At 35.4% G+C, this 12892-nt stretch overlaps 1 protein-coding gene across 1 annotated transcript in view; it reads left to right on the top strand.

Moving 5' to 3' along the window:
• DTL (denticleless E3 ubiquitin protein ligase homolog) overlaps positions 1-12892 on the top strand; it is a 94910-nt gene that overhangs the window by 22200 nt on the left and 59818 nt on the right. The window contains exons 12-13 of the mRNA XM_008145987.3: positions 4943-5032; positions 7291-7423. Coding sequence (XP_008144209.2) covers positions 4943-5032; positions 7291-7423 — 223 coding nt within the window. The remainder of the gene's footprint in view (positions 1-4942; positions 5033-7290; positions 7424-12892) is intronic.

Raw genomic sequence — 12892 nt, 5'->3', positions numbered from 1 at the left:
CCTCTGGCAAGTCATTATCTTTATTCTTTTAAGATAGCGATAGAACCTTTCTGGTATGAAGCATAATTCTTCAGCTTAATTTCATATGATCCTGGGAGGAGTACTAAAAATGATTTCTCTATATATCTAGAGTTGCAAAAATGCAAACACCTTATCAAAAGCTTAATATCCTAGATGGTCACATGGTGGAGATATTGTTCTGTCCAAGATGCTTTTGTGTTTGGCTTCTCTCTTTTTCTAAAATATATTTCTTTTATTTGTTGTATTTTTAAGTGAAAATTTGTTTATGAAACATATATATGAGACCCCCATCTTGTGATAAAACTTTTCACCTAGCTTTTTATCTATAAAACTTTTCGGACTTGAGCTTTAAACTTTAACAATATGTGTCACTAGCACTAATATTTCTGTCTTATATTTTAAATTTTGAGTTTCAAATTGGATCTTATGTGTCTTATTTTACTCTCTTTTGGTTTTTCCTTTCTCCTTCCCTCACTTTCTTACCTACATTTTTTTTCTCTAACTTTGGCTCCCAACTTAGCAGTAAGATTTTATTCCTACCAAAATCTTATCTTTTTAAGTTTCTTATTTCTTAAAAAAAAAAATTTTAGACACACCAAAAAGCATAATAAAGGATTATCCAAAAAATACTTATGCCCTGATCATTTTAAAAAATAATTTAAAGTAAGTTTCTTAATTACAAACATAATTAGGATACAAATACCGTTTTATTGGCAATTCTTACAAAGTTACTCCCTAGCCCTCTTCACTGGTACAAAGGCCTTTTTGGTGGTGGTGGTGGTGGTTTCAGAGAATGAGGGTTGAGGGATGCTCCCCCTCTTTAAAGACATGTAATAAAATTATTTGGCTGTTGTTAGTAACCCATTTTCAGATATCTAATTAATGGCTATCATATATATGGGTGACTCTTTCTGAATTCCTAGGCTGGGTCACATGTTAGTACTGAATGACGTGGGTCAGACATGATGTTCTCCTGCCTGTCCACACATAACTCAGTGTGCAAGCTCTGATATTTGAGATCCTGGCAAGCTTACTGCACCTAAAATTGAATTAGCCTAGTGGGGTGGCTCAGTTTTTCTTTTCCATGATAAAACAAGGTGGTTGAGATTTTAAGAGAAAATTTCACACAAGCTAAGTATCCAGCCTGTCAGGTTGTCTATAACTGCTACATTTCCGAAAGTCCTAATTCTTTCAAGTGTTGGTATTTTTTCTACACTAAAAATTCTATGGTCATAAGAAGACAGGGAAACAAGCAAGTTTTAGATCTTGAGACGTAAGAGAATGGCCTTTTCATTCTCACCACTGCTCAGCAAACGGGAGATGTAATATAAACTCTTTGATACTAACATCTAAGACTTAAAAATAAAAAGATTTAATATTGTATTTTTTCTTTGTAATTTCCTACCCCTTGTCCCACCGTCACCCTTACTCCCTCCTTCTCTGGTTCATTTCTGATAGAGCGACTGAATAGTATTGAAGTGGTTATAAATAAACTGATTTGGCACAGTCATTGTACCGCTGACTGGTGAAACATTGAGCCTGACACTTTAGGAAGTGTAAATGATCTCATGGCAGAAATAAAGATTATATTTGGTTTCTCACTGGGCAGAGTAAGGAGATTTTTTGAGGAAGGGTGCTGATCTTTTTTGCATGTTTAAGTATATAAATGTTTTATGAGGTCTGTAGGTTAGAGCCAGTTACTACTAGAAGTACCTTCATAGTTCTGGGAGTTTAACTTTGGGATTCTTATGTCTTGAATTAAAGTCTTTATAACAAGTGGAATATGTAAGAGGACAATTTTCTATGTTTTGACCATCCCAGAATGCATAGATGTAAATGTCTTTTGGACTTACTGTTCTCCTCTTTTTAAAAGTAGAGGAAGGCTTTAAAAAAAATCATGTAATTATGGTAATGTTTTTATAATAATGAAGTGACAATAAATAAAAATTTATTTGAATAAAAATGAAGGATTTAAAAGCCACTGAGTTTCATTCAAGGAAACTAATCTTCCTTGAAGCATACCATACTAGGATAATCCTAACCTGCATTAATAAATACATATTGGACATTAGTTCTTCTTTCAATTCACAACATGCCCTTCCCTCCACTTTTCTTATTTAGATAGACTTCATATAAAATTCCCCACGTCAGTCATTTTTTTGTGTACATTTCAGTAATTTTTTTAGTATAATCACAATACTATGCAACTATCACCACCATCTCATTTCCAAACATTTTTATTGCTTCAGAAAGAAACTCCGTACCCTTTACTACTCACCTGCCCCTGGCAACCACTAACCTATGTTCTGTGTACGGATTTGCCTATTCTGGACATTTAATATAAATGGAATCATACAATATATGATATGTTATATCTGAGTTCTTTCACTTAACATGTTCTTCTTTAAAATATAGTTTTATTGATTTCAGAGAAGAAGGGAGAGGGAGAGAGAATAGAAACGTCAATGATGAAAGAGAATCATTGATTGGCTGCCTCCTGCACACCCCCCCACTGGAGATTGAGCCCGCAACCCCAAATCGAACCCAGGCCAATGCTCTATCCACTGAGCCAAACCAACTGGGGTTCACTTAGCATGTTTTTAAGATTTATCATTGTTATTGCATGTATTAGTACGTCATTCCTTTTTATAGCTGAATATTACATTGTATAGCTAGTAAATATTTTGTTTATCCATTCATCTATTGGTAGATATTGGACTTATTCTACTCTGGCTTTATGAATAAAACTATGAATATTCATGTACAAGTTTTTTTTTGTTTTTTTTTTGTTTTTTTTTTTAAATATATTTTATTGATTTTTTACAGAGAGGAAGGGAGAGAGATAGAGAGTCAGAAACATCGATGTGAGAGAAACATCGATCAGCTGCCTCCTGCACAGATGTGCCCGCAACCAAGGTACATGCCCTTGACCGGAATCGAACCTGGGACCTTTCAGTCCGCAGGCCGACGCTCTATCCACTGAGCCAAACCGGTTTCGGCCATGTACAAGTTTTTTGTTTGAACATGTTTTCAATTCTCCTGGGAGAATATACCTAAGAGAATTGCTGGGTCATATGGTAATTAATTCTATGTTTGGCTTTTTGATGTTTTCATTTTTAATGCTGTGTAAAGTGCCTATGGTAATTATTCAACAAATGCTGGCTTTTATTGTCATTATTATTCCTACCTTATTATCAAATTGTAAAAAGTTTTTCCAGGGGATCTGTCCTTTGTTTTTTCTCTTAGATCCTATAGATAAATGCAGTAATGTACATACATTCTACTAGTAGATGTTTGATTTTTTTTTTTAAATTTATTTTGATGTTTGAGTACACATTTAGGTTCTTCTAGATATTATAATACCTGGGACTGAGGAAGGGGTTGTTTCATGAAATGAAAAGCTAGAGGCAACAAGCAGAGTAAACCAATGGAGAATAATGTGTTTCTACCAGGGAGGGTCAAGAGGGCATGAGGATTTCCTTTTCCTTTAAATTTGCTGCTATCAGACCTGCTTGGGTCTTGGGTGATTAGAAACTTAATGGGCTGGGACCCATTAGTAGAGGAGGAAGGAGAATTTCTGTGGCTATTCAGATAGTTAAAGACTATCTTGAAAGTCTTTTTTAAAATATGCTAACTCGTAGGAGAATAAGTTATTGTTGTCTGTGACATTGTAGGAGTAGGCAGTAAGTGAAATCCTTTCAGATAGTACTCAGAAAAAGCTTCCTTTCTGTTAAACTTTCATTGACACAGCAAGGCAAAGTAGACTCTGTTCTTTGTCTTCTTTTGCTCTTTGAATCATTATATATGTGCCATTTAACCCAAGAGAGGAGTAGTAATAAGTTGGGTAACCTTATGATTTGGTGTGTCAAGTCTTTTCACTACAATCTGAAGAATCTATTAAGTTTACTTAGTCATATTCACAAATACTCTTTTTTAGAGTCGCTTCCACTTTTTCTATAGAAATGAGCAATGATTCAGAGCCTCAGGAAAAATGACGAGAATAATTTCTCTTTTTCAAACACACGTGCTAATAATAATTATGTAAGTTTGTTCTTCATATTGTGCTGATCAATTCCCATGGCCTCTGAAAGAGATTAATAGCTCTTAAATCAGACAGCTGTCAAATACTAGTACATATTACTATGGCATTCAATGAGGGGGGAAATAGGATTCTTAATCACATGTGTAATACTTCACAGTGTGACCCTTTTTTATACATTAAATTGTGGCAATACTTACTTGAAAATTCAAGGTTTCTTTAAGCAAATTAACTGAAATAAAATTTTGGAGGAGCTTTTCTTCCAAAAATTTTATCAAAGTGCCATGTAAAATAGTTTATATTCTTCAAAATGAAGGGGCATAACTTTAGACGTTGGTAAAAGTCAGTCTTCTTTTGGAAGAAAGACTATCCTCTTGTCCTAAGAATGTTAATAGCTTGTCTCAGGTACCTTAAGGATATATATAGTTCATGTAGTATTCCTGGAGGTAGCTGGCTAGAGAAAATCTAAAAATGTCTAGAGTATGTAAAAGCAGGCTTCTACTTGAAGTGCACTACCTCGCAGATGAACTTCATCCTTCCATAAAGTTTACCAGCTTAGAGGTAAGGGACATACCATTTTGAGTTTTAGTCAAAATATCTATAGATATAGATATAAAATATAGATAGTCTAGATTGGAAATAAGACCTGTATTGGTATCTAAACTCATTATTTACTTATTTGGCTGTTTTATCAGATCAATGATAAAAATACTTCTATTGCCCATTGGGACTCTTTTTCTAAGCTATAACTAAAGCATACCTAGGGGCCTTTGGTAACAACTCTAAAGATCTCTATGGCACAAATATGAAAAGATTCAAAGCCTTTATGTGGGAGTCCTAACACTGTTCTTCTGACTTATTTAATTTTTGATGGTCCGCTAGGTGTCCACACCCTGGCATCCTCCAACTGTGCTCCTAGGTCATTCTCAAGAGGTCACATCTGTGTGCTGGTGTCCATCGGATTTCACAAAGGTTTGTAAACAAATCTCCATAGTTGGATTAAAAAATAGATCATAGATTTGTATGTTTTCTCAAGGTTAGTTTGAGTTACATAGATTTTCATGCTTAAATATTTAAAAGATCTGGAGGCCAACCGGTGTTTATATCAGCATCAGAGTCATTCCTTTCCTAAACATAGAATTAAGTTTTTGACATAATTAAAATTAAATCTTACAAGGTAAAAAGAAAATCTAAGGTGAGAACTTGTTTGTTTTTAACTTTTCTACATATAAATGTGGTGTATTGAAGGTAACATCTTCACTGTTCTTCACAGTCCAGCTTAGATTTTCACATGCCTAGAAAATGCTTAGTGTGAAGTTTTACAGTGTTAGGCTATCTGTGATTAAACTACACAAGAAGTAGTTTCAAAATGTTTAGATACTGAAAAAAAGAAAATACTCTCACTTAAATTTTTTTAATAGTGAAAACAAATTTTAAAACCCCGAAATATAGAAAGGCCATAAACAAACAAATCCCTAGGAGTATATGTAGGGATTTTATATAATACTAGCCCCAGTTCTACTCACTCTTCTACCCTCTACTGCCTCTAGTCTTTGGGTTATTCTAGGTTTATATGAAATCTTAATTATGTAGAGATCTCTTCTTTCTCATTTTGACATTTTAAGGTTTTAACATTTGCCTATTTTACCATCTGTTTTTTATCTTCTGGGAACTTTTCATGGTCTGGTCTACTCCTGGCATCCCTCCTAGTAGCCCTGTATGACCATTTCTGTGGTCAGCTTCATGATAGACCTTTTTTTGAAATCATTACTTTAATTACCAATAATTACATTGACATTACACTAGTGACATTTGTCCTTTGAGATTCTATTTTTACAGTAAAATATCTCCTTTTAACATGAAGTTCTGTGTCATCATAGAACTTACTAAGATAGTTTTTAAATTATTCAGTTATGTCATCTGTTTGCAACCATCATATGTTGCCCTTATCTCTACGCACAGAAAAGATTAAAATAAGTGGCAGGGTAGTTTACCAATACTAATCTAATGACCTCCTTTTTAAAAAGTTCTTTGAAATAATTTTGTCCCTAGCATAGAGTTAGGAAGGTAAAATATGGTTTTATAAATAAAAAGATCTTGCCTTTGAAATGGGAAAAATTTGTATCTAGATCTGCCACTCAATTATGGTAATCTTTGGCAAATAATTTTATTCCCAGTATGTAGATGAGATTATTTAAGTACAAGTATTTTTATATTGTGAGAATTAAATAAGATAAAGAATGCAGATTGTCAAAACACACGGTAGGTGCCCTATAAATAATAACTCTTGTTAACAGACTGTAGAGTAACTGGAGATTCCAGGCATTTTTTGTTGAGCAGTTAAATATGTGTGTCTTCTTTTGGCCTCCCATTAAGGAAAGGAAAAAGCTGCCAGTCTCTTGGGGCCAAGACTTAAGAGAACGTGTGTTCTTTTTTTTCTATCTCTTTAGCGACTGAAATAGAGAAATTATATAAACAAATGCTGGGGAACAGCTCTGGTACCAGTGGCCATTTGCCACAAGTTCTTCAAGTTGGACTTTCTCTGCCATAAAAGGCTTGGGACCAAGATCAGGAATGGTCAGATATTTTTAAAGGGGCAAAGGTTATTTTTAACTTCTTTCAGCCTAGTGAACTTGTTTTCCCAGATTGCTCCTTTACCTATCTGAAGAAAAATCAAAGGATTGGTTTCATTCAGCTTGTCACAGCCTACTAGAGTCATGTACTAAGTCTGATCTTGGAAATTATCCCATTACTTTGGCAATAAGCCAGAACATGCAGAATTCAGAGGAAAGTCATTGAAACTGAATGTTGGTGGCATACACTGATTGATCATTTAAGAGAAAGAGAAAGCAAAAAGAATATCTTAATTAAATATTTCATAGTTACTTAGAAGTGATAAAGATAATGACTTGCCCAACTTCTTGAGAATAAAATACACCTGGTTTATAGTAGAGCTTTAGGTTAATAAGAAATGACAGGTAACAAAAGACATGACCAGCAGAATGTATATTAAAATGAAACTAGAGAATTGACTTCTTTGGAAATCTGCAATGATTCCTCAAAGCAAGGAATAGAAATATATGATCTTTCAGATGCCATTTTCTATATCCTGTTATATCAAACAAAATAATTTTCCAGTCATGATGAGCCTTTAGACATACCTACTTTTTACTTTGTTGTGAAACTTTTTACTTTGATTAAAACTTCTTAACTCCCTTTCTGGTTCTTAGATTGCTACCTGCTCTGATGACAATACACTGAAAATCTGGCGCTTGAATAGAGGCTTAGAGGAGAAATCAAGTGATAAACTCTCCACAGTGGGTTGGGCCTCTCAGAAGAAAAAAGAGGCTAGAGCTGACCCAGGTAAGGATCTTGTACATTTTTTCTACATGTTTTATGGTTTGATTGGTTTAGTTCTGCAATACAGAGTGTTAAGCTAGAATTGATGTTTTGGTATATTTTTAAAGAAAAGCATCTTCTTGACATTCTTTTCAATAAATATTTTCTGAGTACTACTGTTTATCAACTATATAAAATACTTCAATACACTGGTGGTTTTATTTGTAAAATATTTATTGAACACCTACTAGGCACTGTTCTAAGTTGAACAAAAGAATCTTTAATATAAAATGCTAATGAAGGTTACATGTTAGTGTGAAAGGCAATAAACAAGTTAAAGAAGTAAATTATGTACTATGTCAGATAACAGCAGTGCTTAGGAAAAATGAAGGCAAGGAAGGGAGATTGGCAAAGTGTGCTATTAAAATTTTGGATTAGGTGCCCAGGGAAACCTCAGTGAAAGATGACATTTAAGTGAAGGAAGTAGCCTTGCCTGTGTTGCTCAGTGGTTGAACCAGGAGGTCACTGTTTGATTCCTGGTTAGGGCACATGCCTGAGTTGCGGGCTCAATCCCTAGTAGAGGACGTATAGGAGACAACAGATCAATGATTGTCATCATTGATGTTTCTATCCTTCTCTCCCTTTCCCTTCCTCTCTCTGAAATCAATAAAAACATGTTTTTTAAAAAAGAAAGTAAAATAGTGGACCATGTGGATATTTTGTCAAGCAAAACAGAAATACAAAGGCCCTGAAGCAGGAGCAGGCCTGGCATACAGGTTAGGGCAAAGTAGGTTTACAGTTGTGAGTATGAAAAATACAGAGTTTATTCTTATATTATTATTTACTAGAGGCCCAGTGCATGAAATTCATGCATGGGTAGGGTCCCTAGCGGCTGCCAGCTGCCGGCCGGGCCTCCCTTGGCACCCACCTGCCATGTTCCACGCTGCCCCCTGGTGGTCAGCGCATGTCTAACTCCTGGTAGGTTGAACTCCCGCCCATGGGGACAATTTGCATATTAGCCTTTTATTATATAGGATTAATTATTGTATTGTTTTCCATACAGACAACTATAAGCCTACTTTTGCCCCACCCTGTATTAACATACGTAAATGCACCCATTTAAAGTTTAGTGGTCTTTAATATATTCAGAGTTGGGCAGTCATCAACACAGTCTAATTTTAGGGTATTTCAACACCTGAAATGAGGGTTACAATTTCTTCATATCCTTACTAACATTTGTTTTTGTTCATCTGTTTAATTTTAACTATCCTTGTGAGTTCAGTGCATTGGTATCCCATTGCAGTTTTGATTTGTATTTCCCTGATGCTGATGATTATGAACATCTTTGCATGTGCTTTTGTGTATTTTTATATTTTGTATATTTTCTTAGAAGAAATAACCTGTGTAGATCCTTTGCCCATATTTTAATTGGGTTATTTCTCTTTTTATTGTTGAGTTATAAGCATTCTTTATATATTATGGATATATTCCTTGTCATATAATAATTTTCAAATACGTTTTTCTTATTCTGTAGGGTTGTGGGTTTTTTTCTACTTTCTTGGTGGTGTCCTTCAACACACAAAGATTTCTAACTTTGATGAAGTACAATTTATCTCTCTTTTCTTTCATCATTTGTGTTTTTGATGCTGTATCCAAGAAGCCATTGCCTATCCTAAGTTCACAAAGATTTACTCCTGTGTTTTTCTTCTAGCTAAGAGTTGTTTTATTTTAAAACTTGTCCATTTTGTATTATTTTTGTGTACAATGTGAGGCAAGGATCCAAATTCATTCTTTTGCTTGTGGATATCTAGTTTTTTCTCAGTATCGTTTATTTTAAAGAGACTATTCATTACCCCATTGAATTGTTTTTCCATCTTTGCCAAAAATCAAATGACTATAAATGTAAGGCTTTGTTTCTGGACTCTCAATTCTATTTCATTGATCTATATGTCTGTTCTTATGCCAGTACCACATTGTCTTGATTACTGTAGCTTTGTAGTAGGTTTTGAAATGGGAAAGTCTTGAGTCTCCAATTTTCTTCTTTTTCAAGATTTTTTTTTTTTTTTAACTATTATGGGTCTCTCTTATTTCTATACAAATTTTAGGACCAGTTTGTCAATTTCTGCAAAATAGCTCTCTGGGCCCTAGCCAGTTTGGCTCAGTAGTAGAGCGTTGGCCTATGGACCAAGGGTCCCAGGTTTGATTCCTGTCAAGGGCACATAACTTGGTTGCAGGCTCCTCCCCGGTTCAGGCCCTAGTCGGGACTCGTGCAGGAGGCAACCAATCGATGTGTTTCTCTCTACATTGATATTTCTCTCTGTGTTTCCCTCTCTCTTCCACTCTCTCTAAAAGTCAATGGAACAATATCCTCGGGTTTGGATTAACAAAAAAAAACAACAAAAAATAGCTCTCTGGGATTTTGATAGGGATTGCATTGAATGTGTAGATCAGTTTTATTAGTATTGTCATGTTAATAATATTGTCTTCTGATCCATGAATATGGGATGTCTATCTGCTGCCTTGTCTTTATATGGATTTTTCTCTCCCTAATTTTAGAAAACATAAAAGAGAAGAATCATATGAGGAAAGCGCTATCAGTATTTCTACCATTCATATATAATTTTTAACATTTTGAGGGTTTTCCTATTTTTTCCTTTATCCACAGAGATGCTTAACAGAGTCATAGTAATATTGTATATACATTTGTATTTCTTGGGGATTTTTTCCACTGAATGTGCTCTTCTAAGCACCTTCTATGTTATCTTTTTAACAAAACATGTAAAATAGTCCACTATTCTCTTTTAGTTAGACACTTTGTTCCCAATATTCTGTGAAATTTTTTTCTGAATTTAGGGTCCCCCCCCTTCCATTAAAATAAATTCCCAGTGGTGGAATTCGGTGTCAATGGGTAAAACCATTTTAAGATGAAAAGTATGTTGCTTTTAACATTATATTTAGTGTGTCATTAATTATTCTTACTTTCGGAAGCCAAGTCACACAAAAAGTTCCCTATATGGACCAAATTTGGACCATCATAATAACAACATATAGCCATTATTGAGTACTAGCACAGTTGTTTTAAGGACCTACTTGAATATCTCAACTAAAATAACTAAAATAACTAAATAACCAAAATAAATAAAACTGAAGCTCAAGGAAGTTAGACTTGTCTAAGATCACATAGCTGTGAAGTTAACTACCACCAGAGTTCAAAGCTTGCAGTCTGATTCTAGAGCATATACTTGGAAACACCGCAGTATTGCCTTCTTTAGAAGCCCACACAGCAAAGCTAAGTTCAAGTTAAGACCAGACAAGGACTTACACCTAGATTTCTCTTATTTCTGGGTGATGCTGGAGTTACTCTGAAGAGCACTACAGGGTAACAACCTGACATGAGTGCCAAAGGCTGTCACACTGGCCATTAAACCCTGTAATCCACCATTCAGCAGCAGACTGGCTGCTGCTAATCACACTGCCATTTTGAAAATTATGTTCCTCTGCTTTCCAAAGCTTCTAATGGCCACCCCAACTTCTCTTGCTGTCCTGGACTGCGTATCTTCTCTCTGGCCCTTTTAACACACCAGCTGAAAGGCTTTAAATCCCAAGACCCTCTGCCCTACTTTTCCCAGCCAGTACCTGCTCTGTGGCTTACTATTATTTCACTATTTCAGCCAGAGATCTGACAAGGCCAATGCTTCTCAACCCTGGCTGTGCATCAGAACCACTTGTGGAGTTTTTTAAACGTTTAAGCGTCCCAGAGATTGTTCACTAGGTCTGGAGTGGAGGCCAAGTACCTGTATTTTTATAAAACTCCAAGTAAGTCTGGTATGCAGCCAGGATTGAGAACCTCTGGTCAAGGCATTATTGAATACAAAGATGATTATCCTTATCTTGAAGAGAAGGAAACCTTACCTGTTCTATCTTAAGTGCTTGCTGCAGTCTCAAAAGCCAGCAGAATACTTACAAAGACTTTTTTTCTTAATGCCTGGAACCTCACCGTCATCCCTCTCAGCAGTCATGAGATTTAACAAACATTGTTTAATAATTCCTGACTAGCTGCATTTTAGGCACTGGACTAAAAATGACTAAAGCATCATCACCCACCCTCCAGGTGCTTGCAGTTTAGTCCAGGAGGCAGATTTAAAAAAAAAAAAAAAAAGCTATATAGTACATTCTAAACATCACTCCTAGCTGTATAAACAAAAGGCTCTGAAAATGCATTTCGTATAGGAGAGAGGGAAAGAAGTGTCTGAATTCCATGCAATTGTCATCAGAGCCTGGAAACGTGAGGAGAATTTTTGCCTGGCACAGAAGGGGCAGAGTTGGCAAGAAAACCGCATAAATAAAGACAGAGATGTGACAGTGCACAGCTTGTTCAGGAAGCAGTGAGTAGTCAGTCTCCTGTAACAGGATCCTAAAGTAGCATAGTATGTGATAAGGCTGAAAAGGTATAGTCAGGCCAGATGGCACACCCTTTTGTAGAAAGAAGCTACAAATTAATTGATTATTGTAAGCTTTTCCATAATTTCTCGGAGGAACTAACTGTTAGGAAGCCTTTAGAGCAATAACCCAGACTATACTGTGTCATCAGACCTCATGCAGTGTTTAAGGTTAATAGGGGTTGATTCACTTAAGTAGATGAAGTACTAAATGGTATGTCATATTTGAATCTATAGGCCAATAAGGTGTGATACTATCTAGCTCAGGCGTCCTCAAACTACGGCCCACGGGCCACATGTGGGTGTTTTTGCCGTTTTGTTTTTTTACTTCAAAATAAGATATGTGCAGTGTGCATAGGAATTTGTTCATAGTTTTTTTTTTAAACTATAGTCCAGCCCTCCAACGGTCTGAGGGACAGTGAACTGGCCCCCTGTTTAAAAAGTTTGAGGACCCCTGATCCTGCTGGTTAAAAAAAAAAAAAAAAGAGTAATGTTTCTAAGTGTACTTTCATCAGAAGATATAAAGAGAAAAAGATATACTGTTTAGAGAAAAGAGCAAATTGCAGAACATGTGTGTTTAATAATCCCTTGTGGTCTTTTTAAGGTATAAACATATACCTTTGTGCTAGTAATAAGCACATAGAAAATTGAGGAATGCACATAAGAGTGAAATGAGAAGGTTGAAAAGAGGATTTTTATTACTTTCATAATCTAATTACAGTTAAAAATAAAGGATTTGAATTTGACCCAGAGTTTAACTTCTGTTAAGCTTCACAGTTAACAAAAACTTATCTTTGACCCCCATGGTTTATTCCTTTCTTCGTTATAACATCTTGAAAGAAAAAGAAATGCTCCAGCTTTCCACCATATCAGATTTCCCGCTGATCTTTAATAAACACTTCAGGTGTCTGCCACTCAAGTAACAGAAACTTATATACCTGCTTTGTCCCTGGCCCAGCTTTTCCTTCTCCCCTAATCCTGCCTATGAATCTTCATGTTGTAAGACTCATACTTTTAGAACTTTCTGCCCTAAACATACATTTCATCCCATTTT

Source organism: Eptesicus fuscus, chromosome 22 (genome assembly GCF_027574615.1).
Source record: "Eptesicus fuscus isolate TK198812 chromosome 22, DD_ASM_mEF_20220401, whole genome shotgun sequence".
Lineage (NCBI taxonomy): Eukaryota > Metazoa > Chordata > Mammalia > Chiroptera > Vespertilionidae > Eptesicus > Eptesicus fuscus.
This window is presented reverse-complemented; position numbering and strand designations above follow the sequence as displayed.